The sequence below is a fragment of the Aulostomus chinensis genome, chromosome 22 (genome assembly GCF_037954235.1).
Source record: "Aulostomus chinensis isolate RoL2024-O1b breed Wild chromosome 22, RoL_Achi_v1.0, whole genome shotgun sequence".
NCBI lineage: Eukaryota > Metazoa > Chordata > Actinopteri > Syngnathiformes > Aulostomidae > Aulostomus > Aulostomus chinensis.
The window spans coordinates 5,865,361-5,883,398 of NC_141341.1; the positions used below are offsets into that span (position 1 = coordinate 5,865,361).

The window sequence follows — 18,038 nt, forward strand, 5'->3', positions numbered from 1 at the left end:
AGCGCCTCTTGCAGGCTGCTGCTAAGTAGCTAGCCTTCAACAACAAGAGGCGAGGGCGGACGACGGCGTGTTAGCATAACATTTAAAGGGTAGCGTAGGACATAACCTTATTATTTTGGATGGGTAGCTTTTCGTGTCGTTGCTGGCTAAGGCGTTAAACATCTGGGAGGAACCTTAAAAGCTGCCTCTCCCGGTGCCTCGTATTCCCCAGATCTCGGCGAGATGTCAGCTTTCTCTGAGGCTGCTTTAGAGAAGAAACTGTCCGAGCTTAGCAACTCCCAGCAAAGTGTGCAGACGTTGTCTTTGTGGCTCATTCATCACAGAAAACACTCGAAGACAATTGTGAATGTTTGGTTCAACGAACTGAAAAAAGGTAAGCGTGACACACGAGCTAATGTGTTTGCTAGGTTCCCGGTGATAACGCGCGTTCGAGTTACAGAGAATGCTAACATGCTCCTGCATGTTACAAGCAAGTTATGTATGATAGAATTGATCGGGCTAGCTTGCTGGTTCGTGCTCATGTGTTTTGGGTTACATTTCAAACTCAAATAGGGTGTGAGCCACTGGCTGCACTGCCAACGAGTACAGTTTTAAAAGGTGTTGACTCACATTAGCATCGAACCGCTGTCGGTCCTTGGTGCAAATGTTAGCTATGCTAAGAAAGTAGCTTTTGTTTGTTGTTTAGTATAAGTCTTAGGCTTGGTAAACTACATTACAGCCTGATTATTTCGGGGGGAAAAAAACCCATCAGGATTCTAAAATCCAAGTCCCTCGTTGTAGATTTGGAATGCTTATGAAGATATATTACCGTGGGGTAAGCTAACAAGGTCTTAGCATCTTTCATTTCTTTGTGCCTGTAAATTCCCATTGCCACCAACAGTGTTTTCATCACAAATGACATATTTTAACATCTCCTCTGTTCAACCTTCTGTATGCTACCTGGAACTTCTTGCACCAAGGATGTTTCTAGTAACTTTTGTGGAGGCAAAAACGGCATTAATAAAGTCACCATGTGCAGGAAGTGTAACGTTGGTGCTTGGTAAACAGAAGGATGTGCAAGCTGCAGTGGTGTGGAAAACCGCCGTGTCTTCATAACGTGCTCAGGACGTTTTTAGTATGTTGAAACTAAGCAGCGACGAGCTGAAAGTCAGTGAATTTGTTGTTGAGTCTTTGACTGCTCAACTTTTTGTGGAAATCTGTCACCTCCGACTTAAAAACACAGGGTTCGTACAACTCATGGAAGACCCTGAAAAGTCATGGAATTAGAAAAACTTGCAATATTCAAGACTAGAAAAGAAACATAATGAAATAATATGAATAAAACTAAGAAAATAAATGGAAATCTGCTTTGCAAACACCTGCATGTTAGAGTATACGTAGTTCAGTAAATTAAAAACCCCCGAAAAACAGTCCCTTTTGGTTGTATCAAACCATGTAGCTTATCATTCATTTTAGTTACATAAATGCTGATCAATTCTGATGTGGATTTTTTTTGGTTTATCTTTCATGCTACAAACATTTCGGAGACCGTATGATTGTGAAAATGTATTGGTAATAAATGTGTATAAACGCTGAGAATATGATTTAAATCCCTGTGACAAGCAGCAGCTTGAAGCTCTGTCCGTCTTCAGCAGGAGGAAAGCACACAGACACCTCTCATATAAGTAGCTTATGTGTTGAAGTTTAACTTTATCTTTAAATTCCTGCTGTTGGACTGCTGCACAGGTTAAGACGCTCATTCCGGTTGTCGTTATTATTTAAGCAGATGCCGCTATTGGATGTTTTCCCTCCACAAATGACTAACAAAACGAGATGGTGTTCTCCGCTCAGAGCTTTAGGTTTATGTGTTTGTGGAAATGGTCTTTCAATGTTCCCCAGTCTGTTTGTTGCTGGTTTGGCAGCACTGGAAGCTAATACTAGCGCTCCTCTCCCCAGGGTCCCAGTCAACAGCTTAATGATATCTCCAGTGGATGTTGTATTTTGGGAGTGTGTCCGAAGGATAAAAGCAGCACATAGTGTTAATGGCATTGTGGATGGAGAGATGGAACATTTCTCTGGGGCTTTGCACTTGGCTTGGTGCTGACGCGTGTCTCGTCTAAAAACAACATGGGAGGAACATGCATCATTAACTGTGTGATTGATTGTGTTGTGCAGTAGATATCCACGGAGAAAAGTTACATAAAGCAGACAAAGATACAAATCAACCGTGTGTGTGTGTGTGTAAAGAATGAGCTGTGTGACTGAACGGTTGCTGCCGCAGAGATCTTGTGACTGATGACTGGTAATTTTATGACCTGCCTTGATGAGCAAAGAATGTCATTACATTTACAAATATGTTATTTTGACCTTTATATGAGAATTTAATAAATTACTTGGCTTTTATTGTTTTACACGCTGGTTATAATTCAAGTTTCTTATTTTAGAAATCAATTGTTGTGATGCTCAACTGAGGTTTCATTCTTGTAAATCATAATGTGTGTGTGTGTGTGTGTGTGTGTGTGTGTGTGTGTGTTTCTATTTGGATGTATGCAGCTCAGGTATCACGCAAGCTGACCTTCCTTTACTTGGCCAATGACGTCATTCAGAACAGCAAGAAGAAGGGACCGGAGTTCACCCAGGACTTTGCGCCGATCATCGTCGATGCGTTCAAACACGTTCACAGGTCAGAAATCCTGCGATGTGTCAGTACTGCATCTGTTTTATCTTAATATCTGTAAGGCTTTGATTCACGTAGCCTTTTTGGATGCAGCAAATTCCTTTTTTTTTTTTTTTTGTAAATGTGTAAGTTCTCAGGACAGAGGGATACTTCTCTCACCCTCTTTCCAAGATGGGTGTCTTGTTGAATGTCTAGTGGATGGAAGATTCATATTTCATTAATTTGCTATGTTTCAGCGCTTGTCATTTCTTAAGTAAACCTCATCACTCTTTATTTATATAGCACTTATTAAACCAATAGTACAAATATCTTAACACATGAAAACACAGCAGGACTAAAATACAACAAGGCATAAGAAGATAAGGTGAAATCAACTTAAAACAACACTCCTTCAACCAGGTGTGTGTGTGTGTGTGTGTGTGTGTGTGGGTGTGTGTGTGTGTGCGCGTGCGCGCGCCTTTTCCTGTCCAGAGATGGCGAGGAGGGCTGTAAGAAACAGTTGGGTCGGGTTTTGTCCATCTGGCAGGAGAGAGCCGTGTACGAGAACAACCTGCTGGACCAGCTCTCACAAGTCCTGTGTAAGTTGGTGCTATAGTGTGGTCATACGTAGGGCTCAGAACCGAACCAAGCCCGCGCCCTGGTTCTGTTCTGTCAATGTTTGTTTGAAGGTTTCCCTGCAATATTTCAGCCTCTCAAAATGCCACTGACCTCTCCTTCCTCCCTGATCCTTTCTCCTCTCCCTCTTTTCTCGTGAATCCTAGATGGAGAGAAGAAGGCCAAGAAGAGGTCATATGAGGAGATCCGACCGGATGATGAGGACTTCGCCTCCCAGAGCTCCCCAGCTGAGCCCCCACAGGTCCCGGCCCACACAAACACCGCAGCCATGAATAGAGGGCTTTAATGAAAGGACACATTTAACCACATTGAGGTCATTCAATGACACTTAAGGACTCATTTCCCATAACCCTCTTCCCATTCCTGCTTCACTTTCTCTCTCCCTCAGACAGCTGAGTTAATCCGAGCTTTGCAGGAGCTGGAGAGTGCAGCTTCTGGTGACTCGGTGCTGCGTCAGCGTATCTCGGCCCTTCCTGCTGAGGTGCACGACACGTCACTGCTTCATAGGATCACAGGTAGGAGGCGGGGCCACTGGAGATGAAAACACAGACACACACACAGGTCATCACCAGCTGAAACAATAGGGAACTGAGTGGAAGGGGATCCTGTCTAGTGACCGGCTCTCATCTGGATATGAGACATTCATGTGATTTCATCTCTCCTCTGCGTAAGATCTGATTCAGGGCCCCTCGTCCCTCACCCCAGGACACAGTAACACATCACATATGAACGTCAACCATTCAACAACCATCACTTTTACAATAAAGAACATAGTTTGGTTTAATGTTCTGAATATGGATGGGAGGAACACAGTGGACGAGAAATGAAGAGACACAGGTGACTGCTGAGTCAAACAGATAGATTCTTTTAGAAATGAAATCATTTCAGTCCTGAGATGAGGTTTTTTTTCTTCTTTTTGTTCATTTTTTGTCCTTTTACTTTGATAATTGAGCATGTAAAGTCAAAAGATACTTTGGCGGAAGGGGTTAGAAAGGCTGGTGGCAGGAACAACACTGTAGTTGTTGCAGTTGTGGTGCTGTGGACGACTGCTGGTCCCCTAATTGTAACCATGTGCTATACAGATGGGTAATTTACCCTTTCCCTGCCCAATAATGAACATCAGAATCCTCCGGACACTGAAACGACATGACTAAATGGGACTAAATGGTGTTCACTCCCCAAAGAATGCTGCTGTTGGTGTGTTGGATCCTCTGGACTAAACATGGTGCCCTTCTCTCCCTGTGCTCGCTGTGCTTCAGATAAGGAGTCGGGCGAGCGGCTGTCGCGGCTGGTGGAGGAGGCCTGCATGCTGCTGGCAGACTACAGCGGTCGCCTGGCGGCAGAGATCGATGATAGACGGCAGCTCACGCGGACTCTCACGGTCTTCCTGCAGAGCCAGAAGGACGGCTTGGCCCAGAACGAGCAGAAACTTGAAGTGCGTAAATCGCTTTTCGTTTTTTTCTTCTCTTTCTTTTTATTTATTTATTTTTGTTGGTCATGTGCTTATCCTTGTTTGTGCTGTCCGCCTCCCTCACCTTTGTGTCCTTATTATCTATCCTTGCCTTCACTGGTGCATTCTCACAAGTACTAACCAGTATTTCAGCACACTGTATACTTCTGCACTGCGCCTTTCTCTTATCGAAGCAAACTGCAGGTTAAGTTGCATGTTGCACCCGAAAGACGACCCAAGTGAGGTTTTTATATTTCTCCGTTCACTCAGTGGGCCTCTGCTGGAATGTCATGATGTCTTTTTTTGTCCCTTATCTTGTCTTTGCAATAGATATTTTTATATATATATATATATATATATATATATATATATATATATATATATATATATATATATATATATATATATATATATATATATATATATATATATATATATATATATATATATATATATATATATATATATATATATATATATATATATATATATATATATATATATATATATATATATATATATATATATATATATATATATAAAAATCTTTATTTTTGTTTTGGTAACTCCTTGTTCCTGACATGTATTGCGTAGCTCTTGCAACTGTCAATCACCCTGGGTAGCAAAGACTTTAATGTGACAAGAGGTACACAATAGATTTTACAAGTAGCTGTCAGGCTTTGCTTCCTGTCAGGAAGTATAAATTGAGGTACAGAGTCGGTCCTTTAGTCTGTGAGAGCAAATTTGTGCAGAGGAAGGCTTGCTGCATGAGGGCCGGCGTGCACACTCCTCACTGAGACCACCAGTGGTGGATCTCAACTCCGGACGGTCTTCCATTCAAGTATCCATGTCTTCTTGTGTGTGTGGTGACTAATCTGTCCAGCCTCCATCCACAGGACACCAAGAGGACCAAGTCTTTTACATTTGTATCTTCACTCAGTCTGTTGCAATAAAAAAAAACAGAAATTAAAAAAAAAAGGAGTCTTGTGAGTGCTTTTCTTTTGCCGTGACGCACAGATGCTACTGACAGTATTAACAGGTGGTTGATACCATGGGTTCACACTAACGTTTGAGTTCAGTTTTCAGTTCTGGTCCTCTCAGTTCGAAGCACACCTGCTGCTCCTGTCAGCTCACATCAAATGAGTTTACTTCTTGCTGTATGTTGCAGGGTTGTCAGTACTTCTTCCCCTGTAGTATTTTGTAACAGTATTAATCACATTTGCAGATGTTAGGAAGTGCGTTCTTCCTGCACACACGCACGCATGCATGCACACACACTTTTTTGACTGACGGCTGCAAAAACTGCAGCATACACCTGACACTAAATGGTACTGAACCATTTTAGGAGTGACATTCTTCCACTAAGATGGATGAAAACATTTAATTATTTAACTTTGGCTAATTAGCTTGTTGTTGATCTTGACTTTTACAACCAAAGTTGATTCTGTTAACAATAAACGTGTGGGATAAACCAAGACGCTCTTGATATATTTCAAAATTAATTGAAATGGGTGTATTTTTGTGTCAGTGCTGCAGATCAAGAGAAGTAGTCATGAACCAGAGGTCAAAAATAAACTTAAAAAACTTAAACATCCAGGAGTTGGAGGGAGGATGAGGTTTGATGAATGGCAGCTTTTATTGCTGAAAACACATCTCACACATTGACGCAGTGCAGTTTTCCACTGAGATCAATTTAAAGGGACAAAGCGAAAAGTTTGATAGTTTTGCCCAGAAAATCCGAACCTGGAATTATTCCATAAAAAGTGTAAATTTCCATAAGCTATGTTTTGCAATTACATGATCTCAGTCGTTCTTGTCCACAATTTGTGTTTCCCCAAAATGTTCCTGTTGAAGATCGCTGAGCTCTGACGGACATTTTCTGTGGTGCGTTTTTTTTTTTTTTTTTCCAGGAGTACAAACGAAAACTGGCGAGGGTTACCCAGGTCCGGAAAGAACTGCGGTCCCGTTTGAACAATCTCCCAGGAGGAATCTACAACTCGTCAAAATGACATTGAAGCACCCGACCACGGACGGACCTCCTGCCCCTCCAACATCTCAGCCTGTCCTCTAGATAACTGACTATAAGTGACGTTGCCTTGATTTTTGGAAGGTGTCTCCCTGTATGGCGTCTGATTCTGTCTCTAGCAGATTATTTATCCACATGGCTTTTAATAACCAATTTCAGCAGTACACTGTATACTCATGTTTTTTGGCCCTCACTCATCTGACTTGCTGGTGTGATATTTTTGTATTTGTAGTGACTTGAGATGCACCAGAGTGTGATCTTTCAGAATAATTTGTAGTATTTTGGATCACCGCCACAACCTTCTTTATGTTTGTGCGTTTGTCTTGGTTATAGCTAACTTCAGCAGGTGTTCACGCTGGAATAGTTTGTTGTTTGTTTGATGCAATGTGAAAATGTCTTTTGGAAAGAGCTACGCGATTCTCCCAAAAGCGAAGCGAGAAATGCCATAATTTACATAACGACACCTAAAAACTGTTGGGAGTGTGGATCATTGGTTGGTGTACATATTCCAAATTGCATGTAAATATGACAGGGTTCTATCTGTAACTCTTTATTTGTGTTCATAGCTTGGAAAAAGGGTCACTAAAACAATTAACAGAGGGATCTGGGCACGGATATCTTTGTAGCTGCTCAGACCTACAATGTACTGACACGTGTGAGGGAGTCTTGTTTTCAGAATCACAATAGCTTCACTCCTGATTCTGCTGAATGCTGTGAGAGATGCCTTGCACAGCTTGAGAAGTGCCCGAAGTCAGACTAAAGAAAAAAACAAAACAGCTGTTCGTTTGTTTTTTTTTTGTAAATATGGAGCAAATCCTTCTTAGATCCAAATAAAAAAAAGTATGGACAAACATTTGCTGTTTGGTGCCATTAACGTCCATTGCAATTTAGGTCGTGGCCAACAGGGAGCGCACACGGACTTCCCTTGCCTGACGAATTAAGGGTACGCTTGCTTTTGATGCCGTGATAGCTGGATTCGAGATGGAACGGAGACAGCTCACCCGCCCGTTTGGCTCTCCCATTCATAATGGAAAACAAGCGCACAGGAAGTTATTTTTTCGTCAACAAGTCCGTTGTGTTGACATAAGACGAATGAAATACAACATAAACTAACATTTGACATTTTTAATTTTCCGCGAACAACTAGGAGTATAACCATTCAACTGCTATTACTAAGGCCGGGGGTTTCACGTCAGCACCCTAGGTTGATTGCGTATGTTAGCTAACTGTACGGTAGCTAGGCTAGTGGTTTCCTTGGAAGGTAACAGTGTACGCTGAATCAACCTGAAATTACTTGTGAAATATTAAAAAAAAAAATGGACGGCCTTGAAACTCCATACGAAGACGATGCCTCGAACGACTTTATTGAATGCACTGTGAGTTATCCAAAGTTTGGTAAAATTAAAAAGTCTTTTTTGGCGAAGGAGGTCGCTCAGTGAAATAATGGCTGCCTCCGCTACCATGGTTCATGTAGCATCGTTAGCTAGCAGTATCATTTGTTTACACGTATTTGTTCATTTAATTTGCAAACCTTGCAGCTGTTTGCATGTCACAGCAACGTCCCTGTAAGTTTATGCTATTAGTAAGATGCTACGATTCTGATTTTAAGCTATCTGTTTCTCTTCAGGTCTGCGATAAATCCATACGGGGTAAAACTTTGTACAAGATCCACCTGACGACGCCAGGGCATATAAAGGTATGCAGCATCAGTTAGAGGTGCAGAAAGCTGTGGAACCCGCAGACGTTGTGCTGATGGCTGACTTAATTTAAACTCAGTTATAGATTATTATTAATTGTAGGTGACCCTTAAATTACTGGCTTTTTTTAACAAGTCACACTTATTTACAAGACCATTAACAAAGCGGTGTAATTTTGGATGGTTTCCCTTCTTGTGTCTCCTACCTGATCATTGTCTTCTCAAGCTGCAGCCACAGGCACCTCAAAAATTGCCCGTGTGTGTTTTGTCTTTTTATACCATGAATGGAAATCAAGAATTAATTTTTTTTTCAACAAGAGCATGTTACTAGGTTAATGAACGCACATCATCCTTTGACCACCATGAAAACCATGTCCTTGTCATCTGGAGGAGTACTGTGGCTCTGAAGATTTCTTGCATGATGTCTGAACAAGAGAGGGAAGCATGTCAAACACAATACAGATTAAACTCTTAAGTCTTGAGCTTTGTTTCTTTCAATTGGTTTCAAACGATGGTATGCGGATGACTGTGACACACTCGAAACACGCAGTGTAACAGCTCTGCACTCTCCATTCTGCAGCTGTCACTGTGTACCTGGAAGCTGCTCCCCACAGGTCAGCTTGCATCTGTCTTGGATCAAATGAGTCACAGTTTGTGACTCAAGACTACACAAACACACTGTGAAGCTTTACTACATTCTCCTATGTGGCTCTATGGTACGTAGGAGCCTTCTGGAACATAACCATTGCTGTGGGTGTAGAACATCCTTGACATCCTTTAACTTGGCTATTGGAAAAACATGAAAACAATCCAGCCATGGCATCAAATGACCCACAGTGTCAGGTCTGCATGTTCTCGCAGCTTTCTCTTTCTGCTTGCAATGGAGACGAGTTCCTGCATCTCCTGAGAGACACTTGGAAATCTGAACAAAATCAGGAACCCTGACAGGTAAAGAAGGCAAGACTATGGTAGTGCTCTGATGGAATCCGCCACAAGAAGGAAGAATCATGGCTTGATGGGAAGGTCCCACACCTGGCCTCACACCGAATGCTTTCATTCTTTTTGCTTCTGGAAAATGAGGCCTGAATCAGGGAAAGACCTACAAACTGGGACAGTACATGAACAAGCGGTGTCTCCAATGAGGGTTTTAAAGATCAAAAACAATGTTTCTTGAACATTGGTTTATGTTGCGTTGTCTTGAAGGAAACTGGATATATTTCTTCTGTGTATCCACATTCGCCATCTTCTGGTAAGATTGCAAGAGATCGTTCCCTTGCAGAGGGGGCTTATTTTATTAAATTCTTTCAACAGAATTTGAAAAGATCATATTAAATACTTACATCACACATAGTTATCTACTTATGTGTTTTACTAATGTTTCTCTGCATCATGTAACATTTTGTTTGTTTGAAGCAGTGGGGAACTCAAACCAGTGTCCTGTTCACTCAGCACTGATTAACTAAATTATTACTACTCTCCTTTCACTCCTGGCAGAAAGAGGATGCTGTTGTTGCTTTGGGTAAGTAAGACTTTTCTCTTCAGTCTGGTCATTTAGGTCTGTTCTGGCCACCAGTGTGTTAATGGTTCACTCGGTCGGGTTCTTAAGTACAGAAATACACAACGAAGAAAACAAGGCATGCTAATATATTGCCTGGTTTAAATGGAGAGAATTTTAAAATCTTCAACCTTCAGCGGTTGTGTTCCTCTCAGAATTGTTATGAACACAATACAAATGAGAACACCAATGATAATAACCTCCTCTAAGGAGGTTATTTTTCCAGCTGCATCTGTTAGTTTGTTTGACTCTCAGCGGGGATACGCAAAAAGTCTGGGGCTGATTTTCACCAAACTTGGTGGAGGAGCATTTTATATAGAAAAGCATTGCGCAAAGCAAGAACCAAGTAACGGCTCATTTTCAGACAGCATGGAGAAGGGCAAGGAATGCACCAAGGAAGAACAAATTATTTTAAGAGGCACATCTGGATATTTTCGCAAATTTATCAGGAGCTAAAACATAAATGTTGGCGGACATCTGTGCTCTCACGAGGGAACTCTTGTTTGGACTCTGTCCTGCTGTATTAGAAATGTGTGCCAACACTTCAAAGTCTGGCATTAAAAAAAAAAATTCTCATCTTTATCATCACACTTTTAATTATTTATTTATTTTTTGCTTTCCCCCACAATATTCTACCCAATAGTACAATTTCAATTCATGCCGCCAAGCTCTCCTGGTCATTGCCCCACCCCTTCTGCTGTACGTGGCAGCACCGTGGGCTACTGCATGGTTTCTCAGCGCCTCAGCTGACCACAGAAAGCACTCGTGCAGCAACCAGGCCACGTGTCCTCATCCAGCTTCCCACCCGCAGACGCAGGCAATTGTATTTTTTGGACATCCAACCAAGCCAGAGGACAGACGGGTAACTGAACCAGCAGTCCCCTGTGTTGATAAGCAACACAATGTACTGCTGCACTACCAGGGATCCTTGATCATCACACTTAACCTGCATTCTCCTACTTTGAAGTGCTGCCTGTCTTGGGCTGTTTTTTCATGGTTTGGTTGCAGCCCCCTCCTAAGGAAACACTCAGGCTGAGCAAAATGTTTGCTCTAAACACTTGCAGATACTCCTCTGCAACAAGGCCGTTATAGTAGCAGATAAATGTCCATGGTTTTGGAGTGAGATGTTTAGCAAGCACCCTTGCTTAAATGTGCATGTTCTGCAGGTCTTGTTAAAATTGATGTGCCAGGCCTGGTTTTATTACTCTGGTTTGTCTCTTGCTTCTGAAACTAGACAAAGCTCGCCAGGGTGCTATTAACTGCAGCCGATGACTTGTTGAAATCGGCTCAATCTGCACTAAAAGCTTGGCCACAAACATTATGAGTGGCTATGATTAGGTGGCAAAAGTATTACTTTATGAGAGAGCAAGACTCTGGAGAGGTGAAGGTCTTTACACGCCAATTAAATGACCATCCTGTTGGATGACTTTTCAACACAAGACGCTGAGGCAGGGTCTTCAAGGATTCATCAGAGTCCAGCGTCTCTGTCATATCCCTCTGGAGTGAAAGTTGAGACAATTTGTCCACGTAGATGACCTGGTTTCTTTAATCTTGATGATGGAGAACATGCAGTGTACTTTGACCCTTGTCATGGCCGGTATCATTATGGCTCTTTATAATGAAATCATGCTCGGGATGGGAAAGTGTCTCAAGGACAGGAATCAAAAGCCACAAAGACGAATGGACAGGTTCCTTTTTTTTTTCGTGCTCCACAGAGTTCAGGGCCGTCTGTAATGCTACTGCACAGACATCTTGCCTAGTCTTATCAATCATTGATTGAGCAGTACAAAGTGACCTCAGTGCACTGACAGGGACACTTGCTGGACTGGATCTGGTCTTGGATATAACGATGGTTGAGTAAGGCTCAGCGTACTGTGCTGGGGAGAGGCCTCATCACTGTATAGCCTGGTTGGTCAGTTTAGGGTCACAACTGTCTGGCTTTGAGAAAATGGAATATAAATAGCTCTGTTTCGGCGCCTCTACAGGAAGTGTTTGTGGGCTGTTTCATATTTATACAAGTTGGCAACCTTCGTCACCCACAATCCCCAATGAGTTTGACTCTGGACCTGTTGTCGCCTGCCTACTGAGATTGTGCCTTCTTCTGGCGCCGTCATGAATGTCATTCATCCACCCATCTTTCAAATGGTTGGCACCAGAATGGGCAGCCCAGTCCCACCCATGCCTTTATGGCTGACTCAAAACCTTACTGTTGCTAAATATGGCAGCTTTAAATGGGATACAGCAGGCTCACATTCAGTCTGGTGCTGGAACATCACTGAGGTCACCAACACCCAGCTGCAATCATCCTCACTCGGCTGACTACTGGCGATGAAAGATGAAAGTAAACACGTCTGTGGTCCTGCACACAGAAGGACGTGAATGTGTACACGTAATTTCCACAACATCTTGTGCAACCCTGCTCATCAAACAAGTGAATGAGCTGGCGGACTGTCGGGATATCTATTAAAAAATGGAAACAAAAACAAAAATTATCCCTCCTTGGTTGTTTGCGAACAGGAAGCCCAAAGAAGCACGTTCTACCTTTACCTGTTGAGGAATGTGGAATGTGCGTTGAAAAAAAGACAGAGCGTCTGTTTGTCAAACCTGAGCTTGAAGCAGCTGTGGCATTTCTCATTCCTGAAATATGTCAACATAATTTTCAGGGACTATTTTTGGTGATCTTTTTTGTTTCTTAGCTGGAACCCCCCCTCCCCCTCTTCTGTAAGTAACATTTTTGTCGAAACAGGGATTTCACAGGAAGCCACAATGCCTTACCGTGTTTTCTTACATAGAGTTGCTAATGCTATATCATACCACCAAATCATCCCTGCCAATGTGTCTTTACATGAAGGCATTTGCATCACAGGCTCGTGAGATGCAGAGGGTTTGACCCTATGTTTCTCTCTATGAGATCACTTCAGTGCTGATGTAAGTACAGTGGAATGTGAAGCCTGAAGTGTTCAAAGTGAAACCAGTGGAGATCATGCTTGAAAAGCTCTTTCGGTATTTACAGTCGTGAGGTATTTTGATTTCGGTATGTGAACTGAAGACACACCGCTACACTCACTGATTACCTCCTGAGATATTAACCTCTACGTCAAGTCATTACAAATCTCATGTCACCAAGTCTTTTCCTGTTGAAATAAACACAAAAGGGAATTACATGATGAGAATTCGCTGCTTCCAAAACAAGCTTGTGAAAAAAGAGGGAACGTTTCTATTTATGTAACTGTATTGTAACTAGCAAAGTAAGCTCATCTCAAAGAGATAAGCTCTCTGTCTGTATAAGCTTGACAGCATGCAAAATGCATTCTTCATTCATTCTACATAATCCTTGATGACATAAAAGCCGTCTCTGTTGTAATCTTTTCCTCTGTTAACTACCAGTGTTTGGATTCCTCAGGGCTTGGTGTCAGGGAACACACTGTACCAGTGTTTGAGGATATCTCGCATTACCTGGCTTACCTGAATCTTGATGAGCCCATCATTGGTGAATAACTTGATTAAAAACATTTTTTTTTTAAACTATTTTCATTGTGGTCAATGTTATTTTAATGCCTCCTCAACTTGTTTTGTTGCATTTATGTCCCTAGGTCTTAACTTTTTGGAAGAAATTCCCAGTGATCCGTCCGATCCACAGGCAGGGCCCCGATACACATGTGTGATGTGTAATCTGACGGCAAACCTACCAGAGATAGTCCATCATGTGATCGGACGAAAACACCGGTTGAAATATGTGGTACTGCGTTTTGACGGATCATTTTCAATAATTGCAAGTGAACGTCTTTTGAATTAAGAGCACAAATCAAAGTGAGCATGATTTTTATGTTCATACAGGAATCAAAGCGACCAGACTTGGTGACCTGGGATAAAGATTCTGTCATGTCCCAAAGGACGGGAGGAAAGATCATACGGGCCAGAGCAGAGATAATCGAGAGACAGGATGGAAGAGGATGCCCAAGGGTAGGATACACAGATACCAGTAGAATATTAGGAAATCTTAGATGTGAAAGGTCCTATTAAACATGTGTTCTTTGTGTTTCAGCCATTGAAGAATAAAGGGGTCATGGGCAAATTAAACATTTCAAGAGGTAAACTAACACTGAGGTCTTTATGTATCAAGCCCTTCTAGTACTGCATTTACCGCCACAGACTTCTTTATTTATAAATTTTATAAGGGAGTCATTGAAAGGAGCTTGTACCCCATTTCACCTTCACAATTGTTTTTCACGTTGGACGTGATATCATTCGAATTTGTGTCCTTTTCCTCCACAGTTCCACAAAGACACAATCAAAATGGGAGCAAAAATCTCCCACAAAGTTTGATCCAGATGGATTTTCCTCCTCACCCACCACAACTCCAGAACTATCCAGATGAGTTTTCGCACCGAGGCAGGTATCCTAATCCTCCGTTCCACTCAAATGACCCTCACATGATCCGTGCGGATAGACCAGATCAACCACGGGGGGGCAAGTTCACCTACAACCACATGGATGAGGAGCGAAGGAGGCCAGAGGAAAGTTATAGGGACCCTGATTATCGCACGGAATATAAAGACCAATATGTTCGAGATCCAGAATCAAGAGATGGACTTCCCCGGTATGATTCAAGGGAGGGGGTTCCCCATGGGCCGTCTGAGGCTTATCCTGTGGAGGTTCCTCTTCTCAGAAGGCCCTACCCAGAAAAAGACGTGCTGAAAGAGTTTTATGACGAGGAAGTTAGACGTGGGCGAATTCGTACTGTTGAGCTTGAGCCTCCGCAGCCCAGTTGTCAGGAACATGGTGAACAGTGGTGGCCTATCGGCAGGGAACCCAACAGACCCACAAGCGGGAATCTAGCAGGGAGGCAGGGACCGAAAGAACCAGAGGCCAAGAGGAAGACCATTCCTTCACTTCTGGAGATTGGCCAGCCACATGAGCGTTTTATTATTAGAGACTATGGGCATGAAATAAAGCAACCGCATCAAGCAGACCCTGGTCCAAGTAGAAAAGGACCCACACCCTTTCTGACACCATCAGAAGTTTCCAGGAAGATGATGGACATCCCAGAGCCATTCCGGCGCTTTCTGAAGGGGGGTGCTGCTGCTGATGAGATGGGACACGGTAAAAGGAAAAGAAAGAGTCGCTTCTCTGATGCCACCGCAGAGGAGATGGAAACAGCCAACAAGATGTGAGTGATCATTTAAGTGATTGTCTGTATAGATTGTTCTCTGCCAAAAATGGCTTTTGAGTAAAAGTGTAACACTTTATTGGCTAATTCTCTGCTTGCATCTCCATACATTACTTTTCTGGTTTTGTCTTCCAGGTTCAGTGATGAATGTGAACCTCCAAATCCCAAGTATGGGGGTCATCTTAGACCAGGAAGCATACCATTTGAACCTGAAATCTATCGTCATTCTTACCCCTACACAGAATCCCAGGTAAGTCATTGTAGCATCAGTTCACGTGTAATGATAAAGTTGTGATTTGTCAATACCTCATATCTCATTCTGCTCAGTACTTGTGTTGTTTTTAGAGTTCCCATTATGCCGACAGCTACCAAAGAGACTCTGAGGAAGGAGGTGTCTTCGATATGCTGGTAAGTTCATGAATTAAAGCTACAACACACAGCAGTGATATTTATTACGTAGGCATTTGTTGAAATTCAGATCTTAATGATGTCCTTTTCATTTTTTCCTTCTAGAAAAACATTGAAATCGAGAATATCGAAGAAGCTGATTTCCTGAAGAACAAACTCTGCAACCTTCTGAGGGAATTCAAAGCCAAAAAAGCGGCGAGATCTGTGGTGTGTGTCAACTCAGCCTGCACAGGGCTGATGTTTCTCACTGAACGTGCAATTCTCTCAGGGTTTATATGCACTCTGAAAAACTTGGAAAAGTCACTGAAATTGAAAACCATATTTTCCATGTCTGGAGAAGTTTTGGAGAAATAGATTAACCCAAAAAGCTTTGGAAAAGTCCTGGAAATTTGCTTTACAAATACCTGATATTGGAGTATATGTGGTTCAGTTGAGATCACCAATATTCCATGTTGGTTAATCTTAATTTACTTCAATGTTTATTTTATATTAACGACGTAGCTTGCCATTCATTTAAGTACGACAGGGATATTTGTTCTTTTTTCATGTGTACACAGATGTTTTTGAGAATGTGTGGTCATGATAATTTGCCTCAAAGGCATGGAAAACTCAAGGAAGTATATTGTTAAAAATAAGTATGAACTGGTTTTTTGCCTCTGTTGTTACAGCAAAATAACCAAGGCTGTACAGTCAACTCCAAAGAGTGCAACAGCTCTAAGCCAGATCTGCGGCTTTCTCCACCCCACCGCTATGAGACAACCCTGAGAGAAGATTCAGACATTAGGCGACCAGAAGAAGCCTACTTTGAACAAGATCGCAGTGGAAGAGGCTGGAAGCAGCAGGACGTGATGCACCAAGAATACCGCCAGACTGCACGCGTGGAACCCAGACACACAAACAGAAGTCGTTATGAAGGTATAACACAACAGTTTCTCTTAATGTCTAAACCTGTGTCAAAAAAGACGGATTATTTATGTGCACTGCAATACCAGGCAGCAGTGGCTTCACCCAGGCCACAGGAACTATTCTGAAGGGAACACATTTTTGGGGGGAAATGCTCGTTTGTCGCCCTTTCCAGAAACAGACGAGAAGATAGACATCCTTCCCTCCTCTGTGCATGCAGTGGGGAGGTAGAGATCAAGTGACTGCTAATTAGCTTAGCACAATGAATCAATCGATTAGGCTTTATTCATATAGTCCTTTTTATTCAAATTAAATGTAACACAAAGTGCTTCACACACTAGCAAAACCTGGACTTCCTCCTGTATATTCTGGTTATGGTTCAGTCATCAACAAATGCTCTGTTTTGTTGGTTGAAAATAGAATGGGACTTTTTGAGGTGCTGCTTCTTACCAGTGCTGCTGGCTTTTTTGTCAGGAAATTAATTCCAACGATGTGTCTGATTCTAAAAATCACAACGGCTTCTCATCTTAAATTGTTTCTTTACAAGGAATGAAATGCACAACCCAAATTATATTAATGTAAGAGAGGACTATTGGATGTTTTTTGACAGGTATGCTAACACTTGCCCCCAACTACCATTTGCTGTGCTAAGCTAACTGACAGTCAGCTGGTCTCTGTGGATCTCAGCCTCTTAATGCCTAAACAGAGGAGTATCTGTTTTATTTGGCTTTAGGCAGGATAACAAACACATGTATTCCCAAATTTCCTTTAATAAAAAGCCATTTTATGAACTGAGTGAAATGCTCTGTCTGTATAAATCTGTATTTTTGAACCCTGAAAATCCACTCTGTGAATTTTTTTTTTAAACTTTCAGAAGTTTTTGGGTCACCTGACTTATTTCTGACACCCCACACCCCTCATCCACAACATCGACCAAGTCTTCCTGAAAGGTTTCAGGAAAACGTGGAGCCTTGTGCATACCAACCCCCCTCTGTGGTGGGTTTTGACTCCCACTCTCCTGCACCTTTCCTTGATGTGGATCGAAGACCCAGGATGAACCGGGGCCCTCAGTACTCTAGCAGCCTGGACAAAATCACCTCCACCCTCCTGGAACTGGTGGCAAGGAAATAATCATCACAATTCCATTGATGTTCTGTAAATTTAAATGTCCAAACTTTTGAAAGAAACACATGACTTATCTCCACTTTTTTTTTTTTTTTTTACAATTATATGCTATTGACATTTGTGAAAATTTAGAAAAATTGAAATCCTTAAGTTTTTGTTAATATTAAAGCATTTGTCCTCTGCAGTTGTCTGTTTTTAATTTCCTAAGTTATCATAGTAACTGATCTGCGTTTCACTAAGCTTGGGAAAATTAAACCTGATTTAACTGTTTTTATGGTGATTTTTTTATTTAATCTTTAGCTGTAGACAGTTTTGAATCAAACTTGATGGAAAACATTAAAAGCTGAGTATTGAAGCTGTCATGTTACACTTATTAAAAAATGAGGTATTTATATCTCATCACTGCTAAAATTATGTTTGTAGTTATTCAGGTA

General features: G+C 41.9%; 2 protein-coding genes across 3 annotated transcripts; both read left to right on the forward strand.

Moving 5' to 3' along the window:
• LOC147240486 (regulation of nuclear pre-mRNA domain-containing protein 1A-like) lies at positions 1–8,079 on the forward strand. 2 transcript variants are annotated; one of them, XM_086193071.1, is made up of 7 exons: positions 1–373; positions 2,533–2,662; positions 3,128–3,234; positions 3,418–3,512; positions 3,660–3,786; positions 4,531–4,706; positions 6,632–8,079. In XM_086193071.1, exons 1-7 carry the CDS (start codon positions 223–225, stop codon positions 6,728–6,730), a joined length of 885 nt encoding a protein of 294 aa, XP_086049197.1. In that variant the 5' UTR covers positions 1–222; the 3' UTR covers positions 6,731–8,079. The 2 variants fall into 2 exon arrangements, with proteins under 2 accessions (XP_086049197.1, XP_086049196.1); XM_086193070.1 differs by lacking the exon at positions 6,632–8,079 and having other exon boundaries at positions 4,531–5,054.
• Positions 7,980–17,788, forward strand: LOC147240487 (uncharacterized). The gene is made up of 13 exons (XM_086193068.1): positions 7,980–8,123; positions 8,375–8,443; positions 9,938–9,962; positions 13,402–13,488; positions 13,592–13,737; positions 13,836–13,961; positions 14,044–14,089; positions 14,274–15,168; positions 15,304–15,418; positions 15,514–15,576; positions 15,682–15,783; positions 16,245–16,491; positions 17,354–17,788. The coding sequence occupies exons 1-13, from the start codon at positions 8,064–8,066 to the stop codon at positions 17,608–17,610; spliced, it is 2,238 nt and encodes a 745-aa protein (XP_086049194.1). The 5' UTR covers positions 7,980–8,063; the 3' UTR covers positions 17,611–17,788.
• Positions 17,789–18,038: the final 250 nt, after the last annotated feature.